The following is a 17595-nucleotide window of genomic DNA, read 5'->3' as shown; positions in this document are numbered from 1 at the left end:
ACACATTCCTTCCTGGATGCTGACAGTGTCAAGTTCTTTCCTAATATCCTCATTTTTAATATGATATTGCCATTAATGCCATCTGTTCACCTCTAATCTTTCTCAGGACTCATATCTGCAGTCTCTAGTCTTTGGTCAAGTGTTTTACTTCTGACCCAGCTCTTACATCCATAAGTTAAAATTGGTTTGAACACTGTCTTGTATACAGCTAATTTAGCATTCACTAATTTCTCTCTTATTCCATATGAATCTATTCAATTGACTTCCTACTATACCAGCTTTGTTGATTCTATTGTCTATTTCCATATTTAATTTACCATCTTCACTAAAAATTATGTCTAAGTAGCTGAAATGTTTTACTTGTTCTATAGGTTCTCCATTCACAATGCAGTTGATATTTTCAATTTTCTGCCTATTTTCATTGTCTTTGTAATGCTGACCTTCATACCATATCTATTACAACAGTTATTCACTTTAGTCAGGGAATCTTGCAGACTTGTAGCAGATTTATTTAGAACAGGGATCGGGAAACTTTTTTACCAATTACCCCAAAATATATTTTTTTACACCGACATTGCCCCCCCTTGATTTGAAAGGGAGAAAATCATAGATTATTTAAATTCAAAAGGTTTATTGAATCTATTTATATGGAAAATACAATTATAAATATAAAAAGTATAAAATAAATGCAATAAAATAAATTAATATCCTCATTATGAAACAAAAGGATTCTTTAAAAACTTTTTCACATCAGGTTTTGGAGAAATGTTTCATTTTTGATACAATAACATCAAAATTGGGGCATTTTGATGTCAGAGCAATTTGGATACTGTCTCCAGGGTCAAATCGATTTCTCTGCTTTGTTTTCATGTTCATTAGAGTGGAAAATCCTTGTTCGCAAAGGTAGGTTTTGTTGCAAAAGGTAGCAACTTTTTGACTGCCTCCTCATGTGCAATTTTGAAAGCCTTTGCAGCTATTGACATCCAAAAATATGACAGATCTGCTTTGTTTTCAAATTCAATACGTGCTTCATTATTGGATCAAAGTTCAAGAAATGCCTCTGCCATCTTAATTCATAATTTAAATCATAATTTAATCCATAATTTAATGCCATCATAATTTAAATATAAATTTATAAAAATTTATATTTAAATTATCTAAAATATTTAAAAAATCATAGATTATTTAAATTCAAAAGGTTTATTGAATCTATTTATATGGAAAATACAATTATAAATATAAAAAGTATAAAATAAATGCAATAAAATAAATTAATATCCTCATTATGAAACAAAAGGATTCTTTAAAAACTTTTTCACATCAGGTTTTGGAGAAATGTTTCATTTTTGATACAATAACATCAAAATTGGGGCATTTTGATGTCAGAGCAATTTGGATACTGTCTCCAGGGTCAAATCGATTTCTCTGCTTTGTTTTCATGTTCATTAGAGTGGAAAATCCTTGTTCGCAAAGGTAGGTTTTGTTGCAAAAGGTAGCAACTTTTTGACTGCCTCCTCATGTGCAATTTTGAAAGCCTTTGCAGCTATTGACATCCAAAAATATGACAGATCTGCTTTGTTTTCAAATTCAATACGTGCTTCATTATTGGATCAAAGTTCAAGAAATGCCTCTGCCAACCCTTGAGGCTCTTCTGGCACATCAGCAATTTCACATTTAAATGGATCTACAACCCAACTGACAGTATGAATCAAGATCTGGAAAGTAATCCAAGAGCTGCTCTTTGAGTTTGGTAAGATGCCTTATAACTGTATCCTATCCTTGATGTCATCAAAAGTAATATTTTCACAATCTTCCAAAAACAAAGCTAACTTTGAAAAGGTAGCATTCTTGTTTTGTTCTGCTTTTCTCCAATATAAAAGCTTTGAGCCAAACGCTGAAAGCTTTGATCCAATCTTCTCTCTATTGATGTTTATCAATATCAATTATATTGATAAACATCAATATAATTTCTCGCTGAAATTATATTGATGTTTTTTCCTTGCAATTCTTTGTTCGATGCATTCACATACTCAAAAATATCAGCTAAATATGTGAGATGTGCAACCCACAAGGAGTTTGTAAACTTATCTGTGAGAAAATGCATTTGATCAACCATAAAAATTTCAAGTTCATTTTTGAGAGCCCACACTTGGTTCAGAACATTTCCACATGAGAGCCACCTCACTTCTGTATGATAAAGTAGGTCTGTATGTTCAGCCTCACCATCTTTACATAATTCACGAAATAGTGCATGTCCTTTGATAACATTGATAACATCATGCATGATGGCTTCCAGTGCAGGTTCCAAATGTTTCACAAGCAGTGCCTGGCAATGGATCATATAGTGGTTAACTTCAATTTTTGGATTATTCTCTCTCTCGCCAAAGCCGAAAAACCATTTAAATGACCCAACATAGCTGGAGCTCCATCAACAGACACAGCAATGCAGTCTTCCCACTTTAAATTAACGTTAATAAAGTATTCATTAACTTTATTGAAGACATCAAGTCCACGAGATCGCAACTCGAGAAGAAAACAAAACAATTCCTCTTCAACTGCATGTAAACCTTTGTAGCGAACATACACCATCAGCTGTGAATTACTACTGACATCTGTAGTCTCATCAAGCTGAATAGCAAAGCATTTACTCTCTTTTATTGAAGAAAAAACTTGTTCCCTCACATTTTCTGCTAAATAGAAATTCTTTCTTTCACAACTTTTGCAGAAGGGCACTGAATTTAGTTTCATCGCTTCTTTCTGACCACACATCTCTGCCATTTTCAAAGTTTCTGGTTTAACCAATTCCTCACCAATAGTAAATGGTTTCTTGTTTAGAGCAATCAACCAGGCCACTTCAAAGCTAGCCTTTGATGCTGAACATTGATCAAATGTACCTCTCAAGTTGCTGTCCAGTCTTTGTCTTTTGACAGACATTTCCAAATTTACAAAGTATTCCCGCAGTTTGGAAGACATATGTGGGTGCAAATTCCAAGTGTTTCTTCAATCGACTCTTTTTGAAAGATTCTGCAGTCAGTACTTTCAAATAGACAACACACTGTGGTTTCATTATTACTTTGTCCTCTATTTGTGTAAACCCATAATTGAGGAACTCTTCCTGGTATATTCTTTTTCTAGTTGATGTCATCTGAAGGGTAAAAAAGACAGTGATTGAATTTAAGTTTTTTAAAGTTCATTTAAATTTACAATAATTTAATTGGTAAACGTGGCACTAACACATGTCCTCAAGATTAAGGCAGTATTTAATTATATTATTGACCATCGAAAATTAATCGAGAGGAGAAAATATATTATCAAATTATCGAACTAAGATAAAACAAAAATATGGTTAATAAATGAAAATCTTACACTTAAAACAGAACTATTGAAATAAATTAAATTAATTAACTACTTAAATAGACTTAAAGCAAAAACACATGTCAAAAAATAAGGTTAAGGCGGGTAATAGACAACTGACAAATAATATTTGTTTAGCCACTTGACAACACCTTAGCAACCAAATTGTTTGGAGTTCAACATTGCGTGACGCCTCCTAAACACTTATATTACATTGGATAAATGCAGTGTTACCAGAAGAAAAATTTCTGTCTTAACAAGGAACGCACTTTCTATAATTTTATTTATGTCTATTGATCCTCATTACCCCCAAGAATTTAATTTTTACCCCACTTGGGATAATTTACCCCGTTTCGCTAACCCCTGATTTAGAAGGATAACATCATCTGCATAAAGCAAAGGGCTGACATTAACATCTCCAATTTTGATATCATGTTTAATACCACTTTCCTTCACAATGTGATCCATATAGATAATGAATAACAGAGGGGATAATGTACATCCTTGTCTCACACCAGATTTAACATTAAACCATCTTCCTGTACTTCCTTCAATTCTAACTGTTGACTTACAACTCAAATAAAGACTAAGTATTGCTTGATATAATTGACACCATATAACTGTAGCGTATATTGAATGGCTTCTCTTTTGGCATCTTGTCATATGCCTTTCCAGATCGACAAAACTTAAATATAGATCTTTGTTATATTCCCATACTTTCTCAACTATTTGTTGTAAAGCCTCTATATAGCCTGAATCCAGCTTGTTCTTCACCAAGCTTTTCTTCCACAATTCTTCTCAACCGTTTCTCAAGTATACTTGCATAAATCTTGCCAGGAATGCTCAATAGGGAAATACCTCTAATTCTCACATTGTTTTATTTCCCTTTTTATATATGGGTACTATGAGAGCTCCACTCCAATCATCACGAATTTGTTCCTCTGTCCACGCTTTCTGAACTATGCAGTGCAGCCACTGTAACTTTTATACCACCATACTTCAACATTTCTGGTCGAACATCATATGCTCCTGCTGCCTTTCCACATTTCAAGCCTTTGACAGCTTTTTCTACTTCAAGTATGGATATATATTCCTGACTGTATGCCTGTTGAGTGTTTTTTACCACTGCTATCACTTTGTTTCATTTAGCAAATTTTCAATGCAATCACACCATACTTCAAGGATATCTTTTTCTCCTGTTTTCATGTCACCTTTATCATTGACCTCTATCAAATCCTTTTACAGCACTCTTTCCTCCATTTCTAAGCTTCTTCAACAGCCTCCAGAATATCTTACCACCTTCTTGATATTTATTTTCTATGTTCTTGCCCCCCCCATGACTTTTGTTTAGCTAGTTTTACAGTGTTTATTTACTTTCTTACATTTGTCTCTGTATTCTCTGAGAGAACAAGCTGACTTATTTGACAGGAACTTTTGATATGCTTTCTTCTTTTCCTTCACTGCCTCTTTAACTTCCTGCGTCTACCATGGAGTTCTGATTTTTCTATCCTTGCAGATAACCTCACCACATGCCTCTCTGGCTGAATCAGTGTTTTTTCAAGGCTTGCAACTGAATCTCCAAGGTTTGGTTGCTGTTCTCAAACTCTTTCATTTTTTTCTTCAATAATTGTTGTGTATTTTAGTCTACAGTTCACATCTGAGAGCTGCTCAACTTTTATTCTCTTTAAAAGTTTCTTACATGTTATTCTTTTCAATATGAAATTCAATTTTATCCTGCTCAAGACTAAATAGTGATCACTTCCAATTTCAAATCCTCTGTACACTCTGGTGTCCTGCACCAAGAAGAAAACATCACTATCAACAATAACATAATCAATGAGACTTTTCTTATTCCTTGCCTCTTCTCTCCATGTGAATTTCTGCATATTTTTATGCTGGAACATTGTGTTAGTAATAACCAGTCCATATGCTGAGCAGAAATCCAGCAGATATTTGCCATTATTATTTGCTTTGCTCTTTTCTCCAAATTTTCCCAAAATATTTTTGTATGTCTGACAATCATTTCCTGCTCTGCTATTTTAGATCCCCAACTTTTCCTATTTCATTGTGTCAGTTGCTTTCTCTAAAGCCTTAAAAAAATTCCTCCACTTCTACCTTAGTAGAACCTTCTGTGGGACCATAGGCACAAATAAGTCATTGTCCAGTTCCCTATTCTGATATTTGCCCACATTACTCTACTTGAGACTGCCTGCCATTCAAGAAGATTAGCTTCTTATTTTGTGTTGAATACTGTGGCTACTCCTTTTCCTTGATGGTCATTGCCTGAATACAACATTTTGTATTTATTGCTCAGAAAGAGCTCACCAGTTTTGGTCTTTTCTTGTTTCAGTCATCCCTATTATGTCGATCTGTCACTTATCTAATTCCTCAGCTAGCTCCATTTCTTTGCCATTCAGGCTTATGTTGATAGTACCAATCTTTAACTCTGGTGATGTTGAGTTGGGGTGTGTTTTCAGATTTGTTTCTTTTTAATATAAAGTTCAATTTTATCCTGCTCAACACTAAACAGTGATCACTTCCTATGTCAAATCCTCTGTATACTCATGTCCTGAAACATCACTGTTGACAATAACATAGTCAATGAGGACTTTTCTTATTTCTTGCATCTTCTCTCCATGTGAATTTGTACACATTTTTATGTTGAAACATGGTGCCAGTAATAACTAGTCCATGTCCTGAGCAGAAATCTAGCAGATACTTACCATTATTAACTTTGCTCTTTTCTCCAAAATTTTTCTAAAACATTCCTATATGTCTGGTAATAATTTCCTACTCTGCTGTTTAGATCTCCAATGAAGACCAACTTTTCCTTTTTTGTTGTCAGCTTCATTCTCTAATGCCTAAAAAAAAAAAATTTCCTCCATTCCTTCCTTAGCAGAACCTTCAGAAGCACCACAGGCATAAATAAGTTATTGTCCAGTTCCCAATTCTGATATTTGCCGGAATCATTCTACTTGATATTGCCTGTCTGTCAAGAAAATTATCGTCATATTTACTGTTGAATACTATAGTTAGTCCTTTTTCCTTAATTTTATTGCCTGAATATAACATTTTATATTTGTTGTTTAAAAAGATTGCCTGCTTTTGTCTTTGTTTCCATCCTAATACTATAGTTAGTCCTTTTTCCTTAATTTTATTGCCTGAATATAACATTTTATATTTGTTTTAAAAAGATTGCCTGCTTTTGTCTTTGTTTCCATAACTCCTATTATGTCAATTTGGTACTTATCCAATTCTTTTGGATAAGTACTAAAGTTCCATTTCTTTTCCATTGATGTTTCTTATATTGATAGAACAACTTTGAGCTTTGGTGATGTTGAGTTGGGATCAACATTAGAGTTCAGTTGAGTTAGGATGTGTCCTGGGATTTGCTCCAGCAGCTGACTTTGCACTGTTTGTTCTGGTTCCCTGATGAAAACAAAGGGGCCTTGTTTAAATGGATAATGCCCCAGCCATCATGAAGCTGTGTCTTGTTATACCATCAGTTTAAGCCAATAAGCCGGCCTGGTTGGCCAAGTGGTTAGCGTATCCACTCTCCAGCCAAAAGATTGCAGGTTCGAATCCCACCATGGGCATGGATGCTTGAGATTGTCTGAAAATACTAGTGGTGGGCGGTAGATGGTGTTGATGATGATTGTAGTTGGAGAATTGGGTGGAGACAGTTGTAGAGTAGGTGCCCTCAATGAGTCTTTGGACTTCCTGGATGTCACGAAATAATAATAAGAAGAATACAATTTGGTTGGCTAAATCCCAAACTGCCAGCCCATCCTCATTCGTTCAATATCCAGGTAGATACCTAAGAGGGTGCACCACAAGGTGAGGACTGGACATTAGGTCAGAAGTCACAGCCAGTTCTCTGCATCCCAAAGCAGATATCACCTAATTAGTCCTTCTTTGAAGCATTTTTAATATACCTTTATCCCCATGAAAACTAAGTCTCACCAAATCTGTACACAATAATCCACATGAGGACTGATCAAGGTCTTATACAATGCAACCATGGCCTCTTTATTTCTGCATGCCATTGCCATAATCTGATGCCACTGCACAAGACTTCAGAACTTGTGCAATGCAATCCTTAAACTTTAGGTCCCTGTGCATTACCATTCTCAGATCTCTCCTCTACCTTCAAAATTTCCAAACCTTACACTCTGCAATACTGAGATGACAGTTCCACTTACTTTCCTACTCATACAATGTACTTAAATCCTCTTGCAAGACGACATCTGCTTGACTTCTGTTCTCCCTAATTTTGCATTACATGCAGACAGCTACATATCCTTTGTTTAAACCTGTCCCAATATCATTAATAAAAAAGTTAAACAAAAACAGATCCTACAGCACACAACTAGTGACTTTCCTCTATCAGGATACTCCATTTCTATACACAATTTTTTGATCCTATCTGACAGCTAGTCACCTATAGCACTTTGTAATCTAGCATCCTATCCCATTTGCTCCAATTTAGTTACCAATTTGTTGTGTAGCATCTATCAAATGTAAGTGAAGGACTGGGCAATATACAAAGAAATGGAAAGAGCATTTATATCAAATGGAAATATATCAGCTACCACAAGAAGGATAAATACAAATCAAAGGAAGTGAGCGAGAGAGAGCAGAAGACCAGTTATCTAATCCTTGATAATAATACCAAAGCAGATATCACCTAATTAGTCCTTCTCTGAAACATTTCTAATATACCTTTATCCCCATGAAAACCAAGTCACCAAATCTGTACGCAATAAGAAGAAAATAATTTATTTTGTTTCATTTATTAATGTGACATTTCATATATTTTTATTTCAAGTAGAATAATAAGGTGTCTGGCAAAACATGTACATTTTCACAGAGTTCATGATTTACTTGGAGTGATTTCAAAGAATAAGATAAAGAATTATCAAGGGTTTACTTTGAGTTTTTAGAACAGGAGAAAGAAAGAAAGAAAGGAAGGAAAACAGCATGGATAAATATGTAAAATTTTCAGAATAATTTTTTCTACCTGTTATTCCAAAATACAGTCTAATGAACTTTACTACTACAGGAAATCAAATTTACTTTGTTTCACTTGCATGTTTGTTTGTGTGGCTTGTGTGTGTGTGGGTTTGGTAGGTGCATGAAAGCTGGGGGACAGTTTTATTCGCTATAAACTGTTAAAACTGCTTTTCATATAAACAAAAATAAGAAAAAAGTTGTTGGCAGAGTTTTTCCCATTATGGAGACAGTATAATTTTAAAATCACCAGAGATTAGGAGAGATAAAAACAATACTAATCCTAACAATTGCATTCATTTTTTTCTTGCGATACTATAATCATAGTTTGATTGGTTCCATGAAAATTCATCGAAAAGGCAATTCATCGAAAGACAATTCGTCAAAAATGCAATTCATTGAAAAAACAATTCACCAAAAATTTTAAATTTTCGATAATGTTATGATAAATGTGATAATTTAGAATGAAAATTGAACCATGCAGACAGCTTCTTGTACTGGTAACTTCTACTAATTCCGCTAAGTCAGAGAGTTATTGTAATACATAATTTGGACACGTTATTTCTTTGTTGTCCTGAATATAGCTGAACTAAAAACTGGAACAGTTCAACATTTTCTTGTAAAATGTTGACCCGTTTATAGCGAATCTGAGTAAAATTCATCCCATAATAATGACTGTATTGAAGTCACATATTACTACTAACAACAATAATAGAGCCTGCATAGTTCAGTCGGTATAAACAAAGTCATTTAGTTAGAAAGACCTGGGTAGTTAGAATCCCTTTTACGACAAGCATAATTTTTATCAGTCCTTTAGCTAAAAGTAAGTTAGCAGGCATAATACAGAGATGGCTGGGCTTTTCTTCCCGGAAACAGGCAAATCAGTCCCATGAACAGACATGAAACAGTTATCGGACAAGAAAGACTAAGAAACCATATTGTTCTATAATTTTTTCCTATCAAAGTAGCATTGCTATCTTCCTATGCATGGTTCAGTTTTTGTTCTAAATGGATCAATTTTCTCATAATATTTTCAAAAATTCAAAATTTTCGGTGAATTGTTTTTCGACAATTTGTCATTCGATGAACTCTCCAGATACCATTTGATTCAAGTCAAATATAATTAAAAAACTTGAAATGACACTTGTTTCCTTTCAAATTACATTTTCTATGAATTACATCATCAAAACAGTTCAATCACTTTCATGTTACATGAAAATTCTATTTAAAAAAAATTGAAATTATCATTCTTAAAATACTAACAAACTATAAAAAGGCTCCAATGTCCCATACTGCCTGCTTTTCTTTCCCCACCTCATTATTTTTTTGCTTGTGAACTCTTATTGTATGTGTAAATTTAAACATTTTTATATAAATGATGCAACTTGTATATAAATAATCACATTAACCAAAGCATCAGTGTCTTTAGAGTGGCAAACTTTTATTATTCCTCAACTTTCATTTGTATTTTTATTATTTTTATTGATCTTTCATATTAAAAACAGACACTATCCAAGTGAAATTCCAGTAAAAACAGATCACTTTGATAAATACTTAAAAAATTATAAACACATTGAGGGTTGTTTCAAAGGTTCTGCACACCATACTCCTTTGCTAAACCAAACATTTATAGGCCTTCAAATACAATCTACATTCTGCTCCAAACTTGGATAAGTTTTGTATTTTAGTCAACAAACTTTTTTGTTGATGTATTTCATAAGGTTGCCCACTTCAGCACAAATCTCAACAACTGTAGTGAAGCATTTCCTATAGAGTAGTTATTTTAACGAGGAAAATAAGTCTGGAGAGCTTCTGTTGTCAGGACTATAGTGAAGCGAGAAGCACCTGCCATATATACTTTTGCATATAATCAGATACTGCACATAAAACATATTGCTTCACATTGTCTATCTAAATCAGATTCGTTCTCCCTTTTGAAGTCTGATACAGCAGAAAAGAACACCAGAAAGAGAAAATAAATCTGTTGACTGAGCATAAGATGTTTTACTCACAGGCTGGCTTACAATTGATATTAAGATGGAAACTATTACATCACTCCAACTGAACAGGAATGCACATTGGGCAGAACATTTTGAAATGATCCTTGTAGCCATTCTGAATTTATACTGAATTACATTTCTGCAAAATTACATGTACAGTAATAATTAAATAAAGTCTTCCAAATTGTCAATGTTTTTGTTTAGAGACTTACTTTGAGAGTGTACTGACGAAGGGGTTTATTTGGCTGTTTAACTTGAAAAGTACGATCCTGTGCTCCACAAATATCCTGCATTTGTAAACAAATTAATATGTAAATGCAATTACTTATAACTATGCAGCATATATTTTATCTGCAATGTTTCAAAAACTTGATACATGTCTATATGTATGCATATATATTATTATACTTAAGATTAAGTATCCATAAATTATATAAATTTTTGAAGGGATGATGATTCTTCTTTTTTTGATAACAGTTCAGAAATACATTGCATTATATGTGATATTTTGTAACAATGGAGAAAGAGATGATTAAATTCTGAAAGATAGCATTATATAATTTATGAATCTATCATTCATCTGATCTTCAAAAACTTCAGTCATTGATTGACTGAAGTCAAATGACTCAAAATGGCATTTTCACCAAGTTAAAAAAATGAAGGTATATACTACAACGTGAACCACAATGTAATTCCATTTCAATTTCTTTCATTTTTACTAAAGATATCATAATAAATTTAGTTTAATCCTTTATCTAAGTGTGAGCAAACAAAGTTTGTGCCTGAAAATATCTTCAGGACTGGGGTAAGGTAGTACAACACCGGGCAACTCGTAGCAAAGGTGGACCAAGCTAACATCACTCCTATCTCAGTATCTCCCATAATGCAAAACACATCTCTTTGCGGATATGCATAATTTTATGCATTAAGGGAAAGGCCACTACCCAGACTAGTTTCGACCTTTATTGAGGTCTCTTCAGTGGGAGCCAGGCCCAGAAGTGGAGATACCAGGCAGAAACAATGGTGAGGTCATCTTTACCTATAGGAGTTGTCAAAAGGTGTGCCACCTTTTTATTAAATTACTCTGAATTTAGAGAAAGATGTTGAAAGTTTATTTTCCACTTGGTTAGACTATAAAAAATTTAGTTTAATCCTTTATCCAAGTGTGAGCAAACAAAGTTTGCGCCTGAAAATATCTTGAGGACTGGGGTAAGGTAGTACAACACCGGGCAACTCGTAGCAAAGGTGGACCAAGCCTAGCTCCCACTGAAGAGACCTCAATAAAGGTCGAAACTAGTCTGGGTAATGGCCCTACCCTTAATGCATAACATTATACATATCCGCAAGGAGATGTGTTTTGCATTATGGGAGATACTGAGATAGGAGTGATGTTAGCTTGATCCACCTTTGCTATGAGTTGCACTACCTTATCCCAGTCCTGAAGATATTTTCAGGCATAAACTTTGTTTCCTCACACTTGGATAAAGGATTAAACTAAATTTATTATAGTATAACCAAGTGGAAAATAAACTTTCAACTAAAGATATCAGTAGATATCTCCAGTAAAAATTTATCTGATTTTCAAATATTTCAGTTGGTGAAGTCATGATCTGAAGTCAAAATGACTCCTGAAACAGCATTTTTTTTTCCTCCTTATATACAGGTAGTACTCCTGTACATCACACTCATAAACATCATTACCCTGCTGCCTTTTTTTAACATTAGTTCTCCTCTTTATACATACTGAAGTATGCAAAACAATAATATAACATGAAATGAGTAATATAACATAACAAAATCATATCAGTAAAAAGTCAGTAAAAAGTAAAAAGCTATTATAGCATCTTTAAAAAAACACATCACTTTCTCATTTGAATTATATTAATTTTTCACCAACATGGTTATCAGAATTTACTGTTTTTTATGGCAGTAAATATCATTTATGATTACTTTGCCATGCAACACTGATGATTATTTTTTTCCCCTACACCTATATATCTGTTTTATAGTACACACTCCATTTGCTAGCAACTCAGATAAGAAATAATGATGTTTATTCTACCTTTCTAGAGCAGATTATTTTGTTAATTTGTGTAAATGCAGAAATTAAATGCTAAGCAGAGAGGCAGAAGCCAATTTTTCCCATTCATGCACTAGAATAAGAAATTTTACATTGAAAAAAAAAAATTTACTTTCGATACATTAATCTCACAGATGAAAAGAATGCATGACCGATCAGCGGTGTGAGTGTGAACAAGAGAAAGTAGGAATCTTACTTTCTTCTTTGAACATCTGCAGATTACAGCCTTTGGTGAAGACAACATGAGGAAGGCTGTTACACAGAACAGAGGTAGATGGTTACTTTCTTCTTTGAACAGCTGCAGATTACAGCCTTTGATGAAGACAACATGAGGAAGGCTGTTACATAGAACAGAGGTGGATGGATGTTGAAGGATGTTGAACAATAGCAGATACTCTTATCTTTGAACTTATCTTCCAATCTTAGAAGAAAGCAGAATATAGCCCATGAAAATACTATAAAAGAAAGTGATTTTAGTGAATTTGTGAGGAATGAAAATTAATTATTGCTCTCTTCTGAATAGCATCACGCATTGTTTAGGAGGTTTCTTGTACACTACCTTAGAGGTGACAGCAGTATTCCATGTTTGGTGGATCCATGATTTATACCATGTTACAGGCAACAAGTAATGTCTCAAGTGGAAAAGAACACCTTGTTTTCTGGAGTCTGAATAGGCTATGGATGTCAAGTGTTTGTGCCAGGAAAGGTTAAAATCATCCTCGGTAGAGAAATGTAATATTTTTGGAAGAGCTGGGTATTATCAAAAGTAAGGCTAAAAAATAAGTTATTTCTCTTGAGAATTAAAACAGGACTGCATTCTGTTAGCACCATAGTTCACAATGTCATCAATATCAAATTCTTGATATGTACCTTCAAGGGATGCACAGGATACTATATGATTAAGTTTACATTGTTATTAACTTCTTATCAACAAATTTTCTTCAAATTAATTATCAAGACTAAAATTTTGTCAGATCTTATATTTCAGTCATGTAAGGTACTTCTGGTCTTCCTGCAGGCCTTTTTCCTGCCATCAATTTGCTAACCTTTCCTCTCCCATTCTGTGTAACTGATACCACCTTAGATTAGCTCTGCTCACATATTCTTGAATGCTAACATTATCAAGTTCCTTTTCAATATCTTCATTTTTTTTCATGTGATTCTACCATTTATGCCATCTGTTCAGTAATCTAATTTTTTTATATAAAAAAAACTAATATCTGTAGTCTCATCTTTGATCAACTGTTTTATTCCTATACCAACTCTTAAATCCATAAGTCAACTGCTAGTTTACTGATAAATTTCTCTCTTATTTAATATAAATTTATTCAGTTGGCTCCTATTATACAAACTTTGGTTATTCTGTTGTCTATTTCCATATTTAATTTGTCATTGTCAATAAACATTGTGCCTAAATAGCTGAAATGTTTTACTTTCTATAAGTTCTCCATTCAGAATGCAGACAATGTCTTCAATGTTCTTGACTACTTTAATAGTCTGTCTTTTCAGTGCTGATTTTCATGAAAAATTTTATAGCATTTATTCTCATTTAAAGTTAAGACAGAACTGAAGACTTGTAGATTTATTTAGAAGTACAACATCATACACATGAAGTAAAGAGCCGAGTTGAATATCTCAAATTCTGATAAAGGTTGATGTTATTTTTCATAATATGATGACTAAGAGAGCAGATTGTGTTAACTCGTGTTGTACAACTGATTTTACATTAAAAAATCTTCTAGCTGATATTCCAAATATCAGCTAGAATTAATCCTTGGTTTCTACTGAGGTTGTGTTTAGAATGGATGACTGTTATAGCTTCTTTTATGTATCAGGAGTGGAAATCTTCCTCTAAATAATGGAGCTTTTGTTCCATTCCCTATTGTTAGGTATGGTATGTCCTTGCGAAATGAAGGGCTAACCCAGAATTATCTTCTCTGTTATTGTTTACATCTCCTACATGTTCTTTTTCTTTCTAATTTATAAACTTCTTGGGGTTTGACCAATGTAATTTAATCCACATGAACAGGGGATGTTATAGACATCAGCATATTTGAAGAAGGCATGACTGTCTTTCAGAGATCTTAAAAAATGGCAGATAGTCTTTAAAGGTTTAAAAGCCACTCTTATTTCATGTAGCTTGAGGAGGGGCACTTAAGGGTCAAAGCTATATAACTGAGAGGAGACCTCCACATAGCCTTTAAAGGAATGCAGAGAACCGAACAGGGCTTCTGACCTAATGTCCAATCCTCACCTTCTCGTGGTGCACCCTACTGGGTATCTACCTGGATACTGAATGAACGAGGATGGGCTGGCAATTTGGGATTTAGCCGACCAAATTTTATTCTTATTGAGCTAAACCAAAATACAAAATGATGGTACAACATGACAAAATATCATGCTGGCTGGAACGTTGCCCGGTTAAACAAGGCCACCGTAGTTTTCGCCAGGGAACCAGGGTGAACAGCAAAAAGTCACCAACTGGAACAAATCTGAAAACACATCCCAACTCAGAGTTAAAGATCAGTACTATCAACATAAGAAGCCTGAATGGCAAAGAAATGGAACTAGCTGAGGAATCAGATAAGTACCAGATCGACATAATAGGGGTGACTGAAAAAAAAGACAAAAACTGGCAAGATCTTTCTGAGCAATAAATACAAAATGTTATATTCAGGCAATAACAATCAAGGAAAAGAAGGAGTAGCCACAGTATTCAACACTAAATACGAGGCTAATCTTCTTGAATGGCAGGCAGTCTCAAGTAGAGTGATGTGGGCAAATATCAGAATGGGGAACTGGACAATGAGACTTATTTGTGCCTATGGTCCCACAGAAAGGAATTTTTTGAGGCTTTAGAAAAAGCAACTGACACAATGAAAAAGGAAAAGGAAAAGTTGGTCCTTGTTGGGATTTAAATAGCAGAGTAGGAAATGACTGTTAGGCATACAAAAATATTTTGGGAAAATTTGGAGAAAAGAGCAAAATTAATAATAATGGCAATACCTGTGGGATTTCTGCTCAGGACATGGATTGGTTATTACTAACATCATGTTCCAACATAAAAATGTGCACAAATTCACATGGAGAGAAGAGGCAAAGAATAAGAAAAGTCTCATTGGCTATGTTATTGTTGATACTGATGTTTTCTCCCTGGTGCAGGAGAAATCCTCTGTACACCAGACTGTACAGAGGATTTGAAATTGGAAGTGATCACTATTTAGTCTTGAGCAAGATAAAATTGAATTTCATATTGAAAAGAATAACATGTAAGAAAGTTTTAAAGCAAATAAAAGTTGAGCAGCTCCCAGATGTGAACTATAGACTAAAATATACAAAGATTATTGAAGAAAAAATGAAAGAGTTTGAGAACAGTAACCAAACCTTGGAGATTCATTAGACGCCTTGAAGAAAACACTGACTGATTCAGCCAGGGAGTCATGTGGTGAGGTTATCTGCAAGGAAAGAAAAATCAGAACTCCATGTTGGACACAGGAACTTAAAGAGGTAGCGAAGGAAAAGAAGAAAGCATATCAGAAGTACATGGCAAATAAGTCAGCTTGTGCTCTTGGAGAATACAGAGACAAATGTAAGAAAGCTAAACACTGTAAAACTAGCTAAACAAAAGTCATAGAAGGACTTTGGCAAGAACATAGAAAATAAATATCAAGAAGGTGGTAAGATATTCTGGAGGTTGTTGAAGAAGCTTAGAAATAAAGAGTGAGTGCTGTAAAAGGAGTTAGAGATGATAAAGGTGACATGAGAATGGGAGAAAAAGATATCCTTGAAGTATGGAGTAATTACTTCGAAAAATTGCTAAATGAAACAAGCAGTGATAGCACACTGGTAAAAAACACTCAACAGGCATACAGTTAGGAATACATATCCATGCTTTAAGTAGAAAAAGCCATCAAAGGCTTGAAATGTGGAAAGGCAGCAGGAGTAAATGATATTCAACCAGAAATGATGAAGTATGGTGGTATAAAAGTCTTACAGTGGCGGTACTGCATAGTTCAGAAAGCCTGGACAGATGGACAAATTCACGATGATTGGAGTAGAGCTCTCATAGTACCCATATATAAAAAGGGAAATAAAACTGAATGTGAGAATTAGAGGTATTTCCCTATTGAGTGTTCCTGGCAAGATTTATGCATGTATACTTGAGAAATGAAAAGGATTGTGGAAGAAAAGCTTGGTGAAGAACCAGCTGGATTCAGGTCATATAGAGGCTGTCAAGATCAGGTCTTGACTTTACGACAAATAGTTGAGAAAGCATGGGAATATAACAAAGATCTATATAAGTTTTGTCAATCTGGAAAAGGCATATGACAAGGTGCCAAAAGAGAAGCCATTCAATATATGCTACAGTTATATGGTGTCAATTATATCAAGCAATAGTCTTTATTTGAGTTGTGAGTCAGCAGTTAGAATTGAAGGGAGCACAAGAAGATGGTTTAATTTTAAATCTGGTGTCAGACAAGGATGTACATTATCCCAGCTGTTATTCATTATCTATATGGATCACATTATGAAGGAAAGTGGTATTAAACATATCAAAATTGGAGATGTTAATGTCAGCTCTTTGCTTCAGCTACAAGTCTGCAAGATTCCCAGACTAAATTGAATAACTGTTGTATAGATATGGCATGAAGGTCATCGATAAAAAGACAATGAAAATAGGCAGAATCATTGAAAATGTCAACTGCATTGTGAACGGAGAACCTGTGGAACAAGTAAAACATTTCAGCTACTTAGGCACGATTTTTAGTGAAGATGGTAAATTAAATATGGAAATAGACAACAGAATCAAAGCTAGTATGGTAGGAAGTCAATTGAATAAATTCATATGGAATAAGAGAGAAATTAGTTGGAACACTAAATTAGCTGTATACAAGACAGTGTTCAAACTAGTTTTAAGTTATGGATCTGAAAGCTGGGTCAGAAGTAAAACACTTGACCAAAGATCGCAGATATGAGAGTCCTGAGAACTATTAGAGGCATGAACAGATGGCATCAATGGCAATATCATTAAAAATGAGGATATTAGAAAAGAACTTGACATTGTCAGCATCTAGGAATGTGTTAGCAGAGTTAAATGGGCAAGGAAAGATTAGCAAAACGAATGTTCTCTGCCAGGTTGGCAGGAAAACG

General features: G+C 34.2%; 1 protein-coding gene across 1 annotated transcript in view; it reads right to left on the bottom strand.

The window, feature by feature from the left end:
• The window catches only part of Arp8 (Actin-related protein 8), a 156034-nt gene that overhangs the window by 50550 nt on the left and 87889 nt on the right, over nucleotides 1-17595 (bottom strand). The window contains exon 9 of the mRNA XM_090413311.1: nucleotides 10577-10651. Within this exon, the coding sequence (XP_090269437.1) occupies nucleotides 10577-10651 (75 nt within the window). The remainder of the gene's footprint in view (nucleotides 1-10576; nucleotides 10652-17595) is intronic.

Source organism: Typopeltis vanoorti, chromosome 24, assembly GCF_054136105.1.
Source record: "Typopeltis vanoorti isolate ZY-2024b chromosome 24, IOZ_Tvanoo_1.0, whole genome shotgun sequence".
NCBI lineage: Eukaryota > Metazoa > Arthropoda > Arachnida > Uropygi > Thelyphonidae > Typopeltis > Typopeltis vanoorti.
Note: the sequence above shows the minus strand (reverse complement) of the source record. Positions and strands in the feature narration are given on the sequence as shown.